The following is a 23592-nucleotide window of genomic DNA, read 5'->3' on the forward strand; positions in this document are numbered from 1 at the left end:
AGGTCTCAGAACCCCACTGTGACAGAACTCCTTCAATTTCAATTGATGGGTGAATACTCTGGCCACACAAGTTTCTAAAGCACCGACCCATGGAAGGGGTATGCCCTTAGGAATCCCTGTTCATATGCCCTTTGCTAAGCATCTCCCACAGCCAATGCCAAAGATAGCAGCCTGGGATACTTGGACCTTGCTCTGCTAAGGTATTTTTTATGTGACAATCAATGCAATCATAAAAATAGAGAAGAAAATTTTCTTGGCTGAAGTTTAAAAATGTAAGATTCAAATGTCAGGAAAATGTATGAAAGTTCTTCAGAAATGACTGTAAAGAGAAATGAAAACTTTGAAATACTTATGTAGACCAACCTCAGTGTAGGGAGGCAAAATCCTGATTCCACCTTTGCAGTAAGCAGAGGAACAGGCTCACCTTAAAAGGTGCTGAAAGGAACCTCCAGAGGCTCCCATCACAAATGACCATGCAAATCAGCATCCTGAAGTGATAATAGCTCCACCAGCCTTTCTCCAGGAACACACTGCTTATTTAGGAGAAAAACTTTTTTTGACCTTTCTTCCTCAGAGCCTCCTGATGTCAAGGACACAGATCTCCCCTCTTGTTCCCCCTACCCTACCTGGCTGGGATGCTTGTAGAAACTCACCTTTTCCTTTTCTGTTCTTTGAGTCAGAAACATTCAAAAACACATTCAAAATAAACACAACTCCCAGCAGGCCTAGGCAACTCTGTGAGTGAGGAATTCTGCATGAACAAACCTTCTGTTTAGTGCATGCTCTGTTGAGTCAACAAGAGCACAGGCTTTAAAGTAGCACTACTGTGTTTAAAGCAGTCTACTATGTAAAATGTCAGGTTGTTTCTACTCTGGAAATATTTTACATTCCGTTCTTTCTTCAGCATTAGTAGTTCCACATCCTGTTTAAGGCTCTCCATCTGAATGGGACTCGCAATTACATGAGTCACTGCAGCTATCCTTTGATTATTTTTATTTTTTTTTTCCATTTGGTACATGTGATCTGAATCCAGAACTGCTAGAGCCTGAAGCTTGCTTTGCACACTCAAAATGCCACAACAAAATGGGCTGAAATGCTCATTCCAAACATTAAGTTTGGAGCTGCTTGTGGCAAGCAGCACAGTGTTTTTTCACTGCTGTCTCTTCCTTGTGAAGGGTAGGGGAGAAGCAGAGGGGATTTCACCTTGAACACAAAGCCGTCCCTAGAGTGCCAGCTGGCAGAATTTTGTGGTTCTCTTTGACATCCTTCTGGGTCAACCCAAGGCCAAACCTGTGCTCCAGAGGCTTTTCAGGTAAGTACAACACACCCATCTGGATGAATATGTTTGAGTGGTCAGCTGGATCATGTGCTGAAGAGCCTGATTGAAACAGGACAGAGCCAACTTTCTCCATGTTTTGTGGTCAGGTTGGCAGTGTAGGTTATTTAAGAAAATGTCTTATTCACACTTGTGAAAAGCTATATTTGAAGCCTACTCACAGTGGCTTTTCTGGGAAAACAATTTTTCTACGAATGGCAGTTACAATTTTAGGAAAGAAGCAGTGTGGATATTTTCAAATTCAAATCAAAATTTGGTGCAAAAGAAGAGAAGAAAGGCTTGAGAAAAAAAGATCATGACAAAATACTGTAAAACAGGTAAAAAACTGTCTTCTTTTTTTGTCTCCTTTCCCATAATTTTCAAGCCAGCTTCTTCCTAGAAAAGCTGCTTTCCATCTAAACTTCCATCACACTGTCAGTGTAATGCAAAAAAGCGCTGTCTGAAAATAGAGCTTTTCTTTTACCAGAGGATAATTACTAGTTGTTCACTGTCTCATTATTAAATTCTAGTAAAGACAAAGATTTTGCCATGAAGATGATAAAAAGCATCACTATTATACCTTATACAGGAGAAACTATACTGTTTCATCTGTCCTCTGCCCCTGGAAGCCCACCACTTCTCTGGAAGACAAGGTAGAACACAAAACATCTTCCCTTCATTTCTACAAGATCTATCTGCTTTAAATCGAGAGCTCTGTAGGGTGGGAAACTGTTAGGAACTATGCTATGTATATGCATTGTAAAGAACTGTGCTAGATCAACAATGTGGCAAAAAACCCAAAAAACCTCAAAGATAGTAATATCAAAGCCTCAAGTGTAGGTCCCAGGAATGACAGCATAATTATTTTTAGAGATGACTACAGCAGTAACTCCACATGACATGAGAGACTGGAGAAACAGCAAGCCTGATTTAAACCAATGGGAAAGCCAGGAATACAGAATGGAGGCTGTTCCTAATGCACCATATTGCATCTGAACATTTTGTTCCTACCCATCTATCCAAAGTATGATGTTTTGCATTTCATATTAACATTCTGAAGACATTAAAGAATTCTTCAATTCGATGTTCATATGCTGTGTCAGAACTCACACTCTGCTTACAGAGATGCTATGTCTACCTTTTACTCGTCTTCCCTCCCTCAGTCTCCTAACCATCCTCCTTCCCACTCCCCAAAAATCCCAAGGTCTACTCTTTAATGGGTGCATTATTTAGTTCAGCAGAAAGTTGGTTACAAATATGGTTTGTGGGGTTTGGACTTCACTCACTAGATTTCTGTACTATCTCAGCTGTTATGCATATGTTCTAAGACTGACTGCTAACAAATCATCACAGTAAAATTTGAGGTTCTTATACTATTTCTTATCTTCAAAGCACTTTAAAATTTCCAAGAGGTTCTACAAAATCTGGGAGAGAAAGAGCTATGGGCAAAAGTCTTTGTTTAGCATTGGTCTTAATATAAACCACAGTTAGTCCCTTTCTGTTTAGCACTACAGCAGGGATGTTGCAGCCCTCAGATTTAGGTTTGAAGTGCTAAACAATGCTAAATTGCCAATAACACATTTACACTGAAAAGTATTTAAAATACTCTTTGTTATATGGATAGCTCTCTTCAAAAGTTCTGTTCTCACCTTTGAGTTCAAAACTAGGGAAACAGTGACATTAGCATTATGTCTTGAGAGATGGATTTATGTATCAAAATAAAGGACATTTTGACTTCAGAAAGTTTTGTTAACAAAAAAGTCACATTTCATAGGAATAAACTAAGAAAGGACATAACCAGGAATCAAAATATTTTTTTAAAGTTAAAACTAATAATGCTTCACTAATTCCTTCAGTGTTCAAAGCAGAACAGTCAGCTTTTAATAGCTGAAAGGAAGCTCTCACTAATTCTCTGGCTAGCACTGGAAACAACAATCAAGAGACCTTGAAAGTGAATCATTACAGACCTTACTTCTCCTTATCATGCACCAGGGGAAGAATTTTTCTCAGTTCATGAGAAAATGCTCTGTCCCCTTCAAACAGTGAACCCTTCAAACAGTGAACCATTGGTTTGCAGGTGCTCCATGCCCACACTGCACATCCACTCTTCAGAACACACCCAGGCTCTTGGTGCCCAGGCACAGCTACTGGGTGTTGTTCTTAGCTGTGGGACCACTTCCTGCTGAGAACATGGGAATGACCCTTCTGGCTGCATGCTCAGCGCTACGCCCACCAGGAGCAGCCCCTGAAAGTCAGACAGCATCAAATCAGGTATTTTAGGAGAACTGCTACAAGCTATTTTCTTCTTTTGACTGGCTGAGTCAGGCTTGCTAATTTTTTTCATTTACCACCATCAAAAAATGAGGATGAAATTAAACAAAATATAACTTTTTACTTAGCGGTAAATAAGTATGAAAATGCAACAAATAAAATTCTCTATTTCTCATGTATTCTACTAAACATGCATTCCAATCCAGCCTTTACACTTCAAAGCATGACTTGTATTTCACATGCTTTCTAGGGCACAGAGTTCTGTGGCACAATTAATACAGGCCGCAAGTTTGAAACATAAAAGTTCAACTGGTTCTTCTGAGGTCATTTATTTGGTTGGATTCCTTTTGAGCATGAAACATTTTTATAATGTCTGACAAAATATGGAAATATTCTCAGATGAAAGGATACGTGCATTCCAGAAAAAATTCTACTGAAATCTAAAGGAACTCTTCTTGGGAATACTGAAGTGCAAACTCTTCATTTATGCAATTTTAATATGGTGGAAAGAAAGAAGTGTAAGCTATTAAATTTGTTTTAAAGCTTAGAAAGAAAATTAAAACAAAATAACATACATCTTATTAATGAATAGCTACAGTGCAAGGTGCATAATCACATGTTAATTAAATTCTCTCCTAATTATATCTGCAGTGCCTCAAAATAATATTTTCTCTCTATGTATTTTCCTTGTAGCAAGCAACATTTCCTAAAAAATAACATAGGTGTAAAGCAGAAACTGTTAAGTATTTCACAATTGGAAGAATTAAACTGCAGCTTTTTTCACAAAGTTAGAATTTGTATTCAGAAATAAACTGAACTTCAACATGTTTTAATTATGTGTCCTTCTGTTTATAATCAACTTAAAACTAAACTAAACAACATCACTGGCAGAACACCGTAAATTTGAGGGACTGGGATGGAATACTACTGGGATGAAAATCTTTCCAATACTGTTAATGAAATGTTAACCATTTTCCTCTACACAGAAATAATCTGGTTCAGGTAGCAAGCCAGCCTTTGTGAGTATCATCCCCTACTTTCCAATTCCTGAAAAACCCAGCATCATCTTTCTTATCTGGCTATTTAGGACTTGTCAATTTTTCTGTTCTCCAAGTCTAAGCTTCTTCCTGCATTTGCAGCTTTTCATTTATGGCTGCCTGTAAAGAAAATCAGAAGAAAGAAGTGGTTATGATGGAGCTATCTTAGGCTGCACATTGCCTTTGTGGTTTTGACATGGTGTAGTGCAGCAAGGCAGACATTATCCTCCACCTTCCTGTTTTGCAGACAGGACAGTGTTCCAGTCTATCCTATGTGATAACACGCTATCATATTGCTGTGCACAATTCCAATGGATGGCATAGCTGCCATGAGCAGGAAGTGATCTGGGACAGACATTTGTCATGTAACCTTGTCTTGTGAGACAGGCTAATTTTCCTCTGTTCTCAGACAGCCTTTACCAATAGACACCAAACCAGAAAAATTGCTTTGGGACCTGGTTGTTGCCATTGTTTTCCTTTGCTGCAGATGTTTGTTCTCTAGTGTAACATATGTTATTGAAACAGTGCTGGAATTAAAAAGCATTACTGAAAATGAACAATAAAAAAACATATTTCTGTGATGCTACTTGCCTGTCTTAATTACAAACACAATGAATATGTATCTCATTCTGGAGATCCAAACTGCTGTAGACACTGAGTGTTTAATTTGCAATGTAACATTTGTGGGGAAGATACAGCGGTTGTGATGTATTCTAATGAAATCTTTGGCAGTGACAACACATAGCAATCTCTGATTGTATGGCATTTGAAAATGTGGGATCACTGTAAAAAGGGCCACAAACACTGGTGGTTTCATAGGTAATTTACGTATATTTTTCAGTATGAACATTGATTACTGCAAAAATACAAGAGAAATGGAAGGAGTGCAATGACAATACTTCAGAGTCATCAAGTTCAAACAAGTGGGACAGGCTCACAGGTCTTCTACAGAGTCTGCGTAAACTGTTCCAAACCTCAGAGTTACAGTCTTAATGGAATTCAGGTAATTTTGATATAGCAAATGGATTCTTACCAGAAGAGCTTGCAGTAACCTGACATTTTAGGAACTTTGTGTCTTGCCAGTCCTAGAAATCCCCATTAATGCTATTCTGCAGTATATCAATGGGTAACCACAGCTGAAATGTTTTCAAAGTTCTCAGTAGCTCAGATGGGAACCAAAAGGCTGGAATTTCTCTCTCAACTTTGTATCTTTGGAGATGTCCTTCACCATATTCCCATATTCAATCCAAGTATCATCGAATATGTCTTCATCCCTTTACGCGATGTGTGTACTTGGTTGCTGGAACAGTGATCATCTAGATCCTCCATATGCCATCACACTTCTCTATGGTTGCTGAGACCACTGAGTGTCAGCACTGTCATAGCAGACTAAAAGTTATTTTCTAGACTCAATTAGAGCAACAGCTGTCTTGTTAATGTATATGTCGAGACATAATACAGATTGTGAAACGATATTTCACACGTAACAAAATATGGTATGAGTTTGATCATGAATCAGGTAAAAATCCAATTATAAGATTACTTTGGAAGTCAAGAAACTGAGAGAACAGGTTAAAATGATACACTGGTGAAAAAAATAAAACCTGAGGGGAAATTATTTTCTTTGTATACAACCAGAGTTGCAAAATGAAGAAAAAAAAATAAAGTATTTTTCTCATCTGTGCAGTTCTGTAAAGAAAAAACACTCTTAGCACTGATCTGTCTCTTATACACATCTTAAAGTATTTTTCTCATCTGTGCAGTTCTGTAAAGAAAAAACACTCTTAGCACTGATGCTAATGGCATAAATGTCAAGTGAAAACCAGGTATTTACTGTTTTCTATTGGTAGAGACAGGAGTAAGATAACACAGGCCAGAGATTCCCTCCCATTTCTAAGGACATGTTGAAATGACATCTAGATGTGTATAAGTTTTCTATTGGTAGAGACAGGAGTAAGATAACACAGGCCAGAGATTCCCTCCCATTTCTAAGGACATGTTGAAATGGAATATAAACCCAAATAGGTAGAGCTAATGATCTAATTATTCTAATTCATACAATAATTCTAATTCCTGTTCCCCACTGATGCATAGTTCAAGTAAGACAATTTACCAATACCACAGTATTTTCAGATAATATTAGGTATTTATTAAACTGCTGCTTAGTCAATAGTGTCTAATGTGCTGTATCTGAAGTTCAAAGTGCCTAATGCCACCTGGTTGTTGCCAAATTCCAGCAATCCCTTGGTGCAAATCTGTTCTAGCAGGTAGACTTTCAATCATTTCCTGTTAATTCCAGTGACAGTAGCTTCCTTCCCTTCCATGAGCCTCACAGAAAGAAATCATGGACCCCTCAGAGTCTGTAGACCACATACTGACAGCTGATCTGTTTCATTAAGACAGCTCTTGTGTAGACACACACCTACCAGAAAAAGCCTAAAATTGGCATAAGTAATTTTTTACACAAAATGGAGGGCATGTAACATAGATGCATCTAACAATTTATATGAGGCACACATTGCGTATACTCCAGCACAGCAGCTGGTCCTGAACCCCTAAGAAGGAACTTTATCACTGTCATCACTGAGAGCAGGATTTGGCCCGTGTTTTTGACACATAGTAAGGTTGAAGATATATGTTGTCATATTTCTGAGTATTTTTTATCTTATCATATGTAAGCTGACTAAACTAGGAGTTATTTATAGAGGCTAATTCACATTTTTACAGCATATGAATGTGCTTTTTGCCAGCTTTAGCACAAGCACAGTTTATACTCATTAAGACTGAGCTAGCTAATTAACCATAGACAGAATTAGTGAAGAGCTTTCTAGTAATAGTACCTCAAGGTTGCCAATAATTTCATTTGGGATTTCACACACTGCAGACTTCTCATCTTCAGCAGCAACTCCAACTACAGCATCCACCTCAGAAGATGCTCCCTCTGGACAGGACTCTTGCAGGTAATCCCCCTTGTCAGACCCCTAACAGCAACCAGCCACAGAAAAAACTGAGTTAGAACATCCTCCTGCCCTCTGTTTGACCCAAAAACACCAGCACAAAGGCAACAACACACAGAGCTGCTTTTGGGAAGTGCTGCCTTGACAGACACCATCGTGATTTGCTCACACTGCATAGGCCAGGCAGACACAAACTCCCACAGGGTGAGAGCCCAGAGTGGCTCACTCAAATAAATGTCCTCTGCTGTCTGACTAATGCATTATAAGTAATTGTATTTAATTTTATTCAATCTTAGAAGAGAATGTATGGTATGTTTTAGAGAATAAATCCATCAGTGGCTGGGATCCAATGGAAATTTGTAGAAAAATAGCTTTAAAAAACCCAAAATAAACTAAAAGGAACAAAACTATACCTGAGATTCTGTCGCTGAAGCTGAGGGGGAAACTGCAGGTTGGTCAAGTTCAATCTCATTCTGGTAGTATTAAATTAAAAAAAAAAAAAAAGAAAAAAAAGTAAGTCATGTTTAATTATTGCTCAGAGGTTTCTCACAGTTTTGTTTTTTTTTAAATGGAAATGAAATGGCTGGCAAACAACAAAAAACATTACCTTTTCTGTTACTATCCAGGTGCTCAGAACTGGAAAGCATTCTGAAAATGATTATAGATCAGCTTTAATTTCTAGTTGAATCTCAAGGGGCCTTCTTGCAAAGAAGAGATGATTTTCATAATTTTGTAACAGTACAGCTTCTTACTCATGAGGATAATTACGTTTAGAAAACACAGTGCTTAGATAACATTCTGTCTTCCCAGTGCAAATTTGTCACTCTTGAACAGGGATATTGTTGCAGTTTGGAATTGCAGGGCAGTATCAAAGAAGTAAGTTGGTGTGAAGTTGCATTGAACCAAATAAGGCCCTAAGGAAAATATTTTAATATGCAACTATAATTTAAGAGTTGTTAATGGTCCAAGTTTCAATGCTTCATCTTGTTCCTTTGCTGTGACCATAGGAACCTCAGTGGTGTTCTGCTTCTGTGTGACTTGCAGCTGCAGGAATGCTCTGACAAGGGCATGGCTTTTCCCCCTTGGAGCAGCTGGATGAAGCATCAAGTCCATGCTCAGGTTACCAGGAGTGATGCAGAAGGAGTGATGCAGCCCTGTGTCCTCTAAATGGACAAGGTTTTGTGTCCTACTTTAAAAAAAATGGATGACAGAGAACATATGTGCCAAATAGGGTGAAAAAGGCATTTGTCACCAAGCAAGGAGTAGGGTACAGCACTGAAACGGTGTGTTTGAAGCCTCTACAGGGGAAGTGCCCATAGAGAATACAAGGCAGATGTTCCAGTTCTGAGTCAGTGATTACAAAGAGGATTTTGCTTGAATGGTATAAGTAAATGACATTAATTCACATCAAGGTAATTGCAGTTCCCATAAATTAATTTCCTCAAACTTTTGAAATTGTAGCTAGGTTGATATTTTATTTGGGTCATTTAGTTATTTTCTACAGTTAACATGCTGAAAGTACTAAAGCTTCTATACATATGCAGAAGTGATAGCAACAACTGAAAACAAAAAGTTCAACCTAGCCACTTCATTACAATAGAAATCTCTTTTTTCAGTCCTAAAAGCTTTTCAGAACTTCTGTTTGGACTCTGTCACTACCTCCAAGGTTCCCTGCTATGTGTGAGCTCAGTAAAGTAGGTAGATAGTATTAGCCATGTTTATAAATACCTAAAAGGCTGACACAAAGATTTGCAGATTTTAAGTGCGAATAAAAACAGTTATAGAATCATTTTCCTCTATCACTTGTAATTCAGATTTTCAGTACTTTGTTAGTGCTACATAGTCACAGAAGAAATCAATAGAAAGCTTGGGTTTTGTATCAAAATGAAAAAAAACTGATCCAAATTGTACTTCTTTCAAAAATAAAGACACTTTATTTTCAAATTCCATTTTTTTAAAAACTAGAGCTTTTTTATTTAGCAGCTATTTCCATTTTCTCTGATTTCTTACCTTGTATTTTCTTATTAAAAAAATTAGCTGAAGTAGATGAGAATTCAAAATTCCTTTCTGCTTCCTTAAAATACTATTTTTTTTCTTAATTAGTTACCTATTCACTCAAAATATTTTTTAAATTATTATTTAATTTATTCTCTCCAGTCCAGCAAATTAAAAATAAAAAAAAAAAAAAGAAAAAATTTTAAAAAAATGTCAAAAAATATACCAGGTTTATAGAATCAATTCCAAGCCAATCAAATACATTTTTGTTGCATGGATAAGATTTTTAGAGGCTGTTTTTCTGAATAATATTTTTACTTCACTGCGTCTTTTTACAGAGAGCCATTCTTTACTCATCTGTTCCATGTCTAATAATAACCCTTGGATCATTAAGAAATAACTAAATTACAGCAAAACTAGTCTCTTTAATGAGCCACAATAGTCCCAACATTCAGCCAAAAGTTTTTTTAAAGACTGTGAAACTTCAATGTAGAATATCAAGCATTTTGTTTAGTAATAACAAGTTTATGAGCAGGACTACAGTTTACAGCCAAAATATAGTAACCTAAAAATGCCATTCACCATTTCTCTTTTCTATACATTGTGTCCTTAACAAGTCCAGGGGAAAAGTAGAACGAATTAATTGTGGTGAGAGCCTGAAGCCAACAAACATATTTAAACTAATCCTTCTGATGCAATACTTTCCTTTAAAAAATACAATTAAGTCTTTGTGTTTCCTTTGAACAAAACCTCATGTTTATTAGCACCAATGGCTCTGTAGTAAAATCTATTTAAAAACAGAGGAGACACAGTAAGTTTAACATGTAAAGAGGTTTTAAAAAATGTTGCTAGTTTCTGAAGTCTGAGTAAATTTATGGTGAATTACTTCCACTGACCTACATTAAAAACTTCAGCCTCCTTTTTTAATTCCTGAAGATTTGTCATTATGTGAGCATTATTCACTATGACAAAGATGTATTACTCAAAGTGTTCTCTTGAATCAATATAATTATCAAAATGTGAGAAACAGTTTTGAAAGATGATAATGCCTTAAAAATTAATTTGCAATATTTTTCTGCACATTGCAGTCCAATGGGTCCACAGGAATTCAAACATAAAGACATTGTGAGGCAGTTGCACAAATGTAGCCAGCCTATCAGTGTCAGCTGCTCTGAAAGAGATTGAAGGGACAATTAGGTGCACTATTCTTACCAATTCTGAGGCAAAGTGGGGTGCCAGGAGACCACCTGGCCAGGAGAAGTCAGCACAGCTTGACAGGGGACTGATGGGTCAGCACCACTTACCCAGCCCAGTGGCACCAGCCCAGCTGAGAACTGCAGCTGGTGCAGACACTGATCTCAGAACACAGCCTCATGCCACCATCCTATTCTGGAATTCTTTCTGGTACAAGTGTGCATAAAGACATAAAAAGCACTGTTTTGTTCTGCATAAAAACTCACACATTTTCCTTGTTGAGAGGTAGCAAATTGCCTTTTTACAAATGTTGGCAGAGAAAAGACAGTAAAAATAGTACACAGGGAAATTTCTAAAACAGAATAATGACAGGAAAGAAGATTGGTAAAACATTCTAATAGATGAGTTCCACAGATGTGGTAGTTATTATAAAATTAGCTTTGCATAATTTACCAATATACCATTACATTTTTCCCCAGATGTTATCTGTTACTTAAATTAATTTTTCTTAAGTTACTATTATTGCAGATTTTATCCATGCTGTATTTTATTATTTAAAGTTTCTGCAGCATATAACAAGCCCTGGCTGATAGTGTTACTTTTAATAACATATATATAAGAGGTTTTAGTATTATAGAAATGGCTGCTGGGTAATAGTCATAGCACAGAATGTCTGCTCTCAAAATACTATGTAGATTAAAACTAGCTATTTACTTACACTCTAATGCAAGGCATTGGAAAGGTTTGCAGTATTTATGTATGTGGTATGAAGTGGAACAATCTACTCCAGGAATAAATATCAAAGTTTGGAAATTAGCAAACATAAGGTCAAGGTCAGTTTGGCTTTACTAATGTACTTGCTGAAAATGAGAATTCACAGTTTATGTTTACTTATTTCATAAACAAGAAAAAAAGACTGAGGTGGTGATGCATTTGCCTCTTTGATAGAAGGCTTTTGTACCACAGAAATATTTTAAAACCACCTTCTCATCTTGATATTACCTGAAATTCTGTACCCCTTTCCACACAGTCTTAAAAATTCTCTGCAGTTTACCAAACACAGGAAAATAATTATTTATAAAAATTGGAAGAAAGATCCCACGTTCAACATGGACCATTTCTAAAGCCTTGAAACATCTTTCCAAGCCTTTCAATTGATACAGGTTTGATTTATACAAATGACAGATGAGTTTCAAAAAGGGAGTTATTTGTGCATTATTCTCTATATTCCTATCACCTTTGTAGTTTATACTTATATGCCAGGGGACCTTATGCTACCAGATGACTGCACAGGTTTCTCTCATATATATGTGATATTTTATATCAAAAAAACTCTGTAATACAGGACATATTAGTTTGCTAAGCATGGCTGGCCACACACTTACTAATGAGCTGAATTTCATCTGCTGGAATAAAAGGCATTTTCCAGAGATTACATATCATATTAGAAGCCCGTATTTCATGTGGTTGAATTTGAATGGATACCTAATGGACAGAGATGCACCGACTCAAACCAGCCTGGTTTTTTTTATCCCTCCCCTTTAACCTGCCAGCATCTACAAACACAACAAATCCACCCCACCTGCCTGTGGAGGCATTGCCCATGTGTGATGGAGGCTCCTGGGGAGCTGCTGATAGTTCTACAAATACATCTGCCATCCTCTTTTGCAGCATTTAATACATGAGGTCCAAAGCACCAAAGGATTTGACGAAGTACTCAAAAACTTAATCCAGATATCTGATCTCTGTGGTATGACTGAGGTGGCAGAGCTACCTCCTGTACACCCTTGCTACACGCATTTGTATTAATATTAAAAGTAGATTTACACTCAATGAGGGCCTAAAACTCTGCCTCTGAAGGATGTTTCCTGGTTGCTAATGATGCATGGAAATTCTGTGTGCATGTTCGTGTGCAGGAGTTTTCAAACCCCTATTCCTACAAGAGACAGAAGTTCAGTGAGTCAAAGGTAGGCTTTATGCTCTTTTTCCTGTATTTCAAAATCCAATTCAATATGTTCTAAAAGAGTTTTCCATGTTTCTGATCTGTGATGTGAACTGACTTTTTTGGCAATACATTAGTAAAGATTCTAATCTAAAATAGCTGTTTGAAGCAATTTGGTGCCTACATTGACGAAACAGGATCTCCTCCTCCCCCCAGGAAGCTGTAAATCAGTCAGTGACATCTGGCCTCAAGGACATCAGAGTCATCTGAAATGTGGTAATTTATATTAATGAATATCAATATTAATTTTTAAATAAAAAGAATTTGCTACTGCAGTTATGTTTACATAAGAAATATTTAAAACCTGTATTCCTCCTTTCCTACATTTTGTCCATAAATTACTGTAAGGAAACACAATGTCACAGTTATAAATACTTTTTCTTGGAGTTAAAGCTTTTACATATCCTCTTACTGTTTTCAGTAACTATATGAGGACAACAACCAGGATTTTCTTGCTACTCCAGGAACTGCTGCCAATTTTAATGCTTGACTGAGTAGAAAAGGGTGCTTCTACAAAAACAACCAAAGCCTCCCTCTCCAGAGATATCTTAATGCAGAGTGCCCTTAATACCTAGATTCTATTGGAATCTATCTCTCTTAACATATCAGGAAAAAAACAAAACAACAAAACCCCCTGATTTTACTAGGCTGCAGTCTTCTACTGCTTTTACAAAGCTTCCAATTATTGCTGCAAATTTGCAGATTATTTAGAAAGACAAAATGAGAGACATAAAAAAAAACCCCAAAAATCCCCAGCTGGCTTTAAAGCTGAGGACACATCACTAAATGATTCACCTTGGAATGGTCACTCTAAATTCACATTGTATTTATCATTGCCAAATCTCCTAGAGTTATGGGATTACAAGAGAATCTCAGCTTTCATTTAAAAATGAAGTTAGCTCTTATGATTGCAGAGGAAAGACTGGAAACATAAATCTTGAAAGTTCAAAAACTAGACTGCAAGGAAAAGGAACCAAACCATTATTTTTAAGCCACTCATGATTTTTTGGGATATGTCTCATAATTTTAAATGCTCAAGGCTAACATAACCCTTTAAAAAATACATACAAATTTTCAGGAGGGGTGAAGGATTTTTTTTTTAGTTCTTGAAAGTGCAACTCTTGCATGTCTGTACTCTTCAAAGTACCAACACCACCTTTCCACTTCAAGGACACCCGTCAAACAAGCAAGGAACAGCCAGCTCTTATCCTTTCTGTACAGGCATAATCAACGGGGATCTAAAGTCATTTAAAAAACAAAACAAAACAAACCCCACAAGCATCTTTCCCACAGGAGCCACCTATCTAGAGCTACAAATGTTTTTTTTTAAATGAAGGCCCTTTTTATTATTTATTTTATTTTTTATTATTCATGTGATCACATCTGAAAACCATAAAGGTAAGTTCTGTTGAACCCAATTAACAACAGGTAGTGGCAACCTTTATCAGGTTGGAGCTTTACACTTCCTTGTTGTGCATCTCTTCTCCCACATTATTTAATCAGTATAGAGCCAATATGAATGCTGAAAACATGATAAAAATGTGAAACAAAACTTGGCTATGTGCATTTTCATACCTCTTTCTGGGACCAGGATTCAAATATTTTATAAATACTTGCTGCAATTCCATACTCTCAGAAAACCGATTTGCATGAGAGCATGTGCCTTTGGTAACAAAATGGCCTATACGAATTAAATTGCTTAGGGGGCTGGTATTTATCACACCTGCTTTAGGGGCTCTGTCAACCCCCTAAACCCCTCCTTTCAAGAAGTGCAAAGACAATTGTCTCTCCTTAGAGACAGTCAGAGTAACTAAGATGAATTAAGAACCTAAATATTCCTTAATGTACTTGCCCTGCACGGCAGCAAGCACAGCTGGCTCTCTCACATTTTCCCAAGGGGAACCTAGGAAAGCTGGCTTCCTCACTCAGGGTCCTTGGTTTGCCTGGTGCTGAGAAGTATGAAACATTCCCTTTTTTATTCAAATGGTGATTGTAGGAATTCAGAGATTATTACCAGCACCCCTGAGTGTGTAGGGGAAGAGTCAGACAGTTGATGGCACTATCCTGGACTGATTTTTCCATTTGTTACATCTGAGATGCAGTACTATCTCACCACCTCTCACTGCTCCACAGTGCTTTAGGTCAGCCCTAATACTACCAAAATAAGCCTGCTAATGTAGACATGCCTGTTTCCAGCACATGTAAATCTCCAGTGTGTCTCATGCTCTGCACACACAATTTCAGAGCAGCCTGTGTGCCCCTCGAGCTGAGCCTCATTAGATTTCTCTTCGTTCAGCAAGCACAGACTTTAGGCTTTACCTATACGGGAGTGCCATGTACAGGAAAAAAAAGGCACCAAGATTCCAAAAACCTCAGAAAACTTAATCCCCCCCACCTTTTAGAACCAAAAGGGCTCGAGAAGAGCCTGGGGCTCTTACAGAGAAAGTCTGACAGCAGAAAAAGAGCGTTTTGCTATTAATAAAGAGCAGTCACTGCCTGACACTGGAAAGAGGTCCCACCTCCTGCCTTTGTCTGCCACTGCTCTTGGACAGCCTTCCCTTCCTACCCACTTCCTCTGAAATCAGCATTTTCTCCACACAAGATTGGTCATGGACAAGCCCCTCACACAACTGCCCTATGCTCTGCACATTCTCTCAGCACCAAATGCCAGATGAACAAGCTGTCTCCAAACCGCTCTCAGTCATAAGGTGAATTAGATGTGGATAGGCTTGTCTGTATTTATTCACCCCAACTGATGCTACAGAAAATAGCTGTACTAACATCTGAAAGACTGCTTTAAAAAAAACCCAAACCAACACAACGTAAGGAATATTGATTCAGCACTAAGAGGGGGAAAAAACTGCTCACATAATTTAAAAAATACAATATAGATTTTTTTTAATAAAAAATGCCACGTTAGTAAACTTTCCACAATATATGACCACATAAAAATGGGGAGCTTGTGTTCTTTGTTATTAAACCTAAAACATAAGGTCTTCTCCTGCATGTGTAAGTTTTTGTTAAAACAACAATTTGTCCTGTGGACTGTAAATTCAATTACTGTTTTTATTGGAATCACATTTTGCTTTGGAAACAATCATGCAGAAAAACAACCAGTAACTTAGACATCTTAAAAACATCTCAGAACAGGCATGGCTCTGAGAACAGATGAGTTCTGGTAATTCCTCCACTGTGAACTGCAAGGTTTTTGAAATCCATTTCCATATTTTTAATTAACACCTAGTTAAAAAAAAACAACCTTACTGTAGGTCATTTTAATCAAAAATGGGAAAACAAATTTGTTTTATCAGAAAATTGATTCAACACTATTTTAGGGACTTATTTTTCATGTTTTTATCTTAAAAATTAGGCCATTAGCATACACTTCCCAATTTGTGAATGCAGAAGCAAGCCAGTTCTCTGAAATTTCAGAGTTATAGTTTTCAGTGGCACTTCTCTATGTGAAACCAGTCTATTTTAACACCTGAATATTTGATGAGCACACACAAACCCCCACATAAGTCTAAGGTATTGGTACTTCTTTACAACTCCATTTTTATATAACTTGAATCTGCAGTGTTCTAACCATAGTCTGTTAGTCAAAAAAAACCACCTCTTCCTTATGTGACACTTGGATTTCGTAGCCCATTGTAAAGAGGCTCTTCTCATTATGTATATGATCATAAATCTATTTATGCTGCATCTCAGCATGAGTGCCCATGTTTATTTCAACTCTTCCTTATAATCCTGTTATTCATGTTAGATAAAAACGCAGCTGTGGGTAGGGGCAGGGTTGGTCTGGTGAATGCAGGAGTTAAACAAAGCCTTGCCTCAGCATAGCTTGGCTAGGTGGGTGATTTGAAATCTAGTAAAGCTTCCCCCTGGTAAACTGCCAAAGCCAACCACACCTTGGATGATGTGAGGTTGTTTTTGAGAAGGTAACATCTCTTTACAGATTATCTCCTCCCACTTCAACTTGGATGGTTTCTGAGAACAGTCATTTCCATTTCTGCTGGGGCATGAAATGGTTTCTGCTGAAAAAGAGCATAAATCTCATTCTGCTTTGACTTGTTAGGAAGCTCATGACAAATCATATAATCCAATGTGGATTTGTAGAATTTGTTGAAACAATGCATGAGAAGAAACAAACATTTCTACTGAATAATTTTTTTCTCCAATTAAAAAACAAACCAACAATAGTCTCTTATTTCCTTATCAACTCTGTTAACTGTATCTTCTAGAAAATTACCATACACACAAGTAACAGAACCAACAAAAATCTAACATTTGCTCAAAGATTTCCACAATCATTCAGAATTCTATCACAACTCAGAATAGAGAGCAAATACTTCCAACTTTGGAGTGAAAATCTTGAGTCAGCCATAGAATAAATAAAGCTAAAGGGAACTGCATTGAGTAGTACACTGCAGTCTTTCCTCTCCTCCCATTGTGCTTTGTCTTTCTGAGAAACTGTTGTACAAAAATAGGCAAAGAACATGTGATCACAAAGTTTGCATGCAGTTTGCCTGATGAGATAAAGACAATGTGTCATTTTTTGATGGGAAAAAAACTAAGCAATGATGCCAAAGGGTCTTATTTATCCCTTTCAGCAGCACCTTTTCCTTGGCAGCTTTCCTAAATAGCAATGTCATAGATACCTAGAGGGAGTAAGCACCCAGTGGTAGCATCTTCTCTTGAGAATGCAGAGCCATACCCAGAAACATGACATCGCCTACTCTGAAGCTGTCTTTTGATCTAACCCTTAGAAGAAAGTACTCAGCAGGTGTTCAATGTGTCTGGATTGCCAAGCAGAGAAGTGGAGAAGATAGGAAAATCATTAATTGCTGGGAAGCTTAGCTGGCAACAGATAGAAAGGCAGGCTGGATGAGGACACAGGACTTAATTTGGTGCTGTGGAAGAAAAGAGGAAGAGTGATGAAAAGCAGCAACCATATCTCATGGGTGGAGGAGAGGCAGTAAGGCTGAGCATAACGTGGTGATGAGATCAAAGATCACACTCTGAAGACTCCTGGAGGTGGGCCCTATTCACTTCCTTACCTCCATCAAACTTTTTCCCTCCAATAGTCTCTAGCTCCATCTAGATAAAAATGTCACATATCCCAGGTCCTTCTATCGTGTGACTTTCCATATTGTTTTTAAAAATTGGCAGAATGTGAAGCAATTCTCACCACTATCACTGGGTTTGTGCTTTTACGTTGGCCAGAAATATTGCACGGAAACACAGTCCATGCACACATATATGTATGCAACTGATAATTGTTTTTTAAGCCTGGAAGGACTGAAAAAGAAAATTTAAAAAAGGCTTCTGAAGAAGGAGTCAATACCAAGAGCTGAAAACAAAAATTACTCAACTGGAGACCCTAAAGGACAAAGACCTTACCAAGTATAATAGACAACTTTTCAGTAAAGTCCCTCTGCACAAAATATCTTCACATTTATAGAACAGACTGGTTTAAGAGTTCTTTACAGGTGTCCTTTGTATCATGTATACACCCTAATAAATCATACTGGATGCACAGCTCCATGTAGAAGAAATAGAGCTGATAGGAGGTACCTTTAAAAATCTGGCCTCAGAACCAGAGACAGGTTATTTTTCCATGTCAAGTAATAGATATATTTCTCTCTCTGTGCTAAATTAGTCTCAAAGCAACACCCTCCATTAGGGAAAGACCTTAAGGTGCTCTTATAATACAAGTGAAAGCCAAATTGAGCACTTTAACTAGATTTTTTTAACAGCCCTAAAATTATTAAAATCATTAACTTTAAATAATTATATTTCAAACAGTGGTTTACTAGTTCTCGCCCTACCTTCTCTGATTTTAATTTTCTCACTTGTCAGCATGTCTTGGCACTGAGAACAAGAAAGACCTCAAACCTTTGCTGATTGCTTTCCATGCAATCTGATTTCTATAAATTAGAAGTTGCTGATGGGAAAGCAGACAGCAGTACCCTTTGATCAAGATACACATCTTGATCCCTTTTATCATTTTTTAAAAAAACAATAATATTACAACAAAAAAAAACCTCATCATACAAGCTTTTCGATCAAAGTGTGTCACTGTCTGCTTCCTAGTCAACATACTGCCAGTAAATTGGCGAGGTGCCCAGAATGCACAGGCAGCAGCTGGTGGGTTTGATTACCATCTGTATAGCCACTAATGAATAAAATATTGTGTCTCCATCTAGTGGGCATCTGCAGTTTACAGGAAATTTGAAAATGGGTTGGAGCCGACTTCGGTGGGTATGGGAACTGAACCGGCAGGGATGGATAGTGGCTTAGCTCAGGTGACTAGTACGGAAGGCATGAACCTGAGACCATGGGAAGCAGGATACTGAAAGGACGGAAACTAGGATGCTACTGGGACCATTCCATAATAGGCCATGTTCCTGGTTCTGGCTCTCAGTTGGTTCAGGACCTCTCACATATAAGGTCACATCCCTGGTCCGCATTCATGACTGTACCCCTGCCTTCAGGTACCCCTAAATACTGTTAAGTTCACCATATCCCTTTGTCTTTGGAACTTGCCCCTAGAATGTACGGTTTCTGCAGTTTGTTATTTTACCATCAATAAATTTTTTGGGCAACTCCATTGTTCCCGTCACTCTATTTTGCCATGCCCACCTGGCCAGACTGGACTCAAGTCACAGAGAGCCAGCTTTGACAAGTGGCGCCCAAACAGGGACTTCCACATTGGGAGACCTCTAAGGGATCAATTTGGCTGGGTCTTGGCCAAACTAGTAGGACTCTTCTCTCCACTGTGGATTATTTCATCAGGCCTGACATTTTTCAGTGACAGATGGCCATTGGAGGACAACCTCTAAGGTTGTCTAGAGACAATCTCTAAGACAATCTCTAGAGACAATCTCTAAGGACGCCTCCTAGGAACGCAGGTGAGTGGAGAGAGGGAGAGCTTTTCCCGTCTCTCCTACCCCAGTGGGTAGGATATGCCCAGTGGGGGGGGCATATCCCACCCTATCCAAGTTTTGCTGCTTCACAGAATGGGCTTAAGGCTTTCCACATTAGAGAGGGATGTATATGGACAATACAAGCTACTTTTAGCAGACCATGGGAAGGAGGTTTTGGGACTCAGTGGGAATCAGGCTGTATGATTTATCCACTAGGAGAGACCTTCTAGCACCTCGCTTGCTGCCTGCCTTTTGTGCAATTTTCGAGACCCTTAAGGCCGAAGAAAAAAAAGCAGCAAAATTTCAACTCCATCTCCCAATCCTGGACTGCTTTTAACCCTTCAAACCCTGGGGATAGATCTCGAGAGCGAAAACCATCACAGATGTGGGAGCCCATGCAGTCTACAACTCCTGTCCTTTTGTGTTCCCTCCCTTCTTGCTCTTCAGGCTACTCTGGAGTGGGATACAGGGCCCATATTGCTGGCACGCTCAGAGGAAACTTTGTTTCACCCTGTTACTCTGCTGCCCTGTGTCTACCTCCAACTCCTCCACATGGGGCCCAAGATGGGGATGGCCATGCCATCCAGGACCCTTCCCATTCCACTCTCCCGGCACCTTCAGTGACCCATTCCCCTCTCTAGTCACCCAAAGTATTGCCTGCTAACAACCCTTCTGCTGCCCTGCACCCCACCAGATCCAAGTCTCAAGTCTCCTTCCCCGGCTCCACCCCTCTCACCCCGGATCCCACCGCCCCCTCTCCAGATCACACCCCCTCAGCCTCGAGCCACACCCCTCCTGAGGCGGCCAGAACCATGCCCACCATAGTCCTGGGAGCACCATGCAGCCGGTGCCGGAGACCAAACACTGCTGACACCCATCCAGCAACAAATGTGCTTTCGTGTTGTGCTGTGAGGCACTCCCCCCGCCCTCCTTAGAAGAGGACCTAAGCCCTTCTGCATCCAGCGAGTCCATCAATCCATGGAAGCAGATACGGACTAGTGTGGTAAAGGAAGGGAACTGGGAATTAGCTTCTAAAATTGCTGCTTTCCTAGTGCTATACAGAAGAGGTGGGGCAGGTCCTGGATGGTAACCCCTTACCTACAGGGAGGTAAAGGAACTGTGCAAGGCTGCTAAGGACTACTGGAGGGGTTCTCCTTTCTTTAACAATCTGGTAAGGGCCACATTCACAGCATATGTGTTAACCCCTCATGACTTAAAGCATATTATGACTATGCTCCTGTCCCCAACTGAGTACACCTATGGGAAGAGGGAGTGGAAGAGACTGTTAAATCAATTGCTGCTTAATTATGCCGGAGACCAGGCACGGGCAATGCTAACACTGGAACACCTGGCTGGGGAGGAGGTACATACTCAGCCTGATGATCAAGATGCAAACCTCCCAAGGCCAGTGCTCGATGACATTAAAAATGCTGCAAGAAAAACACTCATCCAAGTGCCTGATGGTAATGCAACTGCACAGGATTTTGTGGAGACAAAACAAGGCCCTAGTGAACCGTACATGAAGTTTATTGAGTGCCTTAAGCAGGCCATCGAAAGACAAATCATAGAAGAGAAAGCTAAAGATGAATTGGTGATAAAACTAGGTATGTCATGCAAATCCTGAGTGCAAGAAAGTATTACGTGCCCTTCCCCCTGAACCTGAGCCAACCTTAATGCAAATGTTTGAGGTTTGTAACCACCTTGGGACCCCCGAACACTCAGCTGTCCTACAGGCTCAGGCAGTGGGACAGGGAGTGACAGAGGCTTTGGCAGCATTGCAGATTATACCTCAGGGGTCACTACAACAGCAAGATCCTAGCCCTGCCACACAAACTGTCCCCCAAGGACTACAACAGCAAGGTCCTGGTCTGTGTTTTGAATGTGGCAAATACAGACATTTCAGAAGAGACTGACCCCAACAACAAGCGAGGCCCAAGGTTCCTGCCAGTTCCAGGTGTTGCAGGGATTGCTCTCATACTAACCAGAGTCACCCAAAACGGGGGGGTTATAGCAAGCTGGCCTCAGGAAACTTCTAGCGCAGCACAGGATGGCCCCGTGCTATGACACAAATACCTCAGCCACATATGCCTGCAGCAATGGAGGCCAGGTAACTCAGAGCTTCAACACCTTGTCTCTGGACTACCAACAGTTTTGCCCCCAGGTGCCAGGTTGAAGCTGGCCAGTGCCAAACCAGTAATACTGACTGATTATTTTATGCATACCATTTCCACAGGCCAACTTGGGCCCAAAGATTGGCCCCGTGAACTGATAGTTTTGGGGAATTGTAGATCAAGGATTGAAGGACTTTTTTTGTGTTAGCCTCTGTGTTATTGGTAACATCTGAACAGGAAGTCGTTGTATTGGCTATGTGTCCTGACCCACCTTGCTTTATCCGTCAGGGACTGGTAATTGCTCAGTCAATTTTGCTCCCCAAACAGGACTCTAACAACACATCAGAGTCCTCGGCAATGTGAACTAAGGTAATAAGCCACAGCTGGCCTCAACTAACCTGCACTTTAGGATTTAACAACAACAGGACTGTTCTCTCAGGACTCACTGACACAGGTGCAGATGTGATGGTCATCTCACAATCTAAGCAGCCTCCTGAATGGACACCTGCTCCAGGGACACTATTGGGAATTTGTGTACCAGCCTGAGGAGTGTGCAGCTGATCAAGTTTATGGGACCTGAAGGCTGTATTGCCACACCAGACCATTTGTGATACAGCACCAGCCATTGCAACTAAATGAGAAACCAGAGACACTCCACGATTTACGAAAACTGTTAGGAACTATTAATTGGATTAGACCTCTGCTGGGGATCACTAATGAAGATTTGGTTCCATGGTTTGTTTTGTTAAAGGGGTATTCTGAGTTAAATTCACCTAGGCAGCTGACAGATGAGGTAAAGGATGCCTTGGGAAAAGTATCCCAAGCCATTCAACCTTGCCAAGCACACAGAATGAATCCAAATTTACCATTCCTTCTAGCTATTTTGGGGAAGGGACCTCAACTCCATGCTTTAGTTTTTCAATGGAACCCTGAGACATCTGATCCTTTGTTAATTCTAGAATGGGTCTTCCTGCCCCATCAGCTGGGGAAAACCATAACAACAAAACCAGATATGATGACTCATCTTATTATCAGAGCTAGATCGTGTTTATTTTCTGTCGCAGGCAAGGACTTCTATGCTGTATTCCTACCCACAACTACTGCATATTTGGACTGGCTACTGCAGCAATCAGAATGTTTGCAAATTGCACTTGAAAATTTTACTGGGTAAATTTCAATTCATTACTCTAAGGAAAAGTTATTGCATTCTGCTTTTAATTTCATCCCAAAACCATTAAGAAGCGATGTGCCATTGAATGCACTTACTGTCTTCACAGATGGATCAGGATAGTGCCATAAATCAGTTATAACCTGGCAAAACCCTGTAACACATGAGTGGGAATCAGACAACCAAACAGTAGACAGTTCACCCTAAATGGCTGAATTAGCCGCAGTTGTTAGAGCTTTTACTAAGTTTACATGCCATTTTAATTTGGTTACTGATTCTGCTTATGCCACAGGTATTGTCAAAAGAGCAGAAAATTCATTTCTAAAGACAGTTACTAATTATCAGTTATATCAGTTGCTCAAAAATTTAATTTTTATTCTTTCTCAGAGAATGGAATTTACCTGGTTGAGCTCTATCTTTGGTCAAAATGGGTTTACTGATTTTTGTAGTTGTTGTGTTTATGTTGTTACCCTGTTTTATGAGTTGTCTATTATGAGTTTTTCAGAAACCTTTACAGAGGATTTTTATGGTTCAATAGGAAGGGGGAAATATGGGAACTGAACCGGCAGGGATGGATAGTGGCTTAGCTCAGGTGACTAGTACGGAAGGCATGAAC

At 39.3% G+C, this 23592-nt stretch overlaps 1 protein-coding gene across 8 annotated transcripts in view; it reads right to left on the reverse strand.

The window, feature by feature from the left end:
- Positions 1-420: 420 nt before the first annotated feature.
- The window catches only part of CABCOCO1 (ciliary associated calcium binding coiled-coil 1), an 80230-nt gene continuing 57058 nt past the window's right edge, over positions 421-23592 (reverse strand). For 5 of the 8 annotated variants that reach the window (XM_033515813.1, XM_033515810.1, XM_033515808.1 and 2 more), the window contains 3 exons: positions 7994-8053; positions 7464-7604; positions 421-3560 (listed from right to left, as the gene is read on the reverse strand). In XM_033515813.1, coding sequence (XP_033371704.1) covers positions 3351-3560; positions 7464-7604; positions 7994-8053 — 411 coding nt within the window. In that variant the 3' untranslated portion in view covers positions 421-3350. The other 3 variants (XM_033515811.1, XM_033515812.1, XR_004498170.1) reach the window with 3 other exon arrangements.

The sequence above is a fragment of the Parus major genome, chromosome 6, assembly GCF_001522545.3.
Source record: "Parus major isolate Abel chromosome 6, Parus_major1.1, whole genome shotgun sequence".
Classification (NCBI taxonomy): domain Eukaryota; kingdom Metazoa; phylum Chordata; class Aves; order Passeriformes; family Paridae; genus Parus; species Parus major.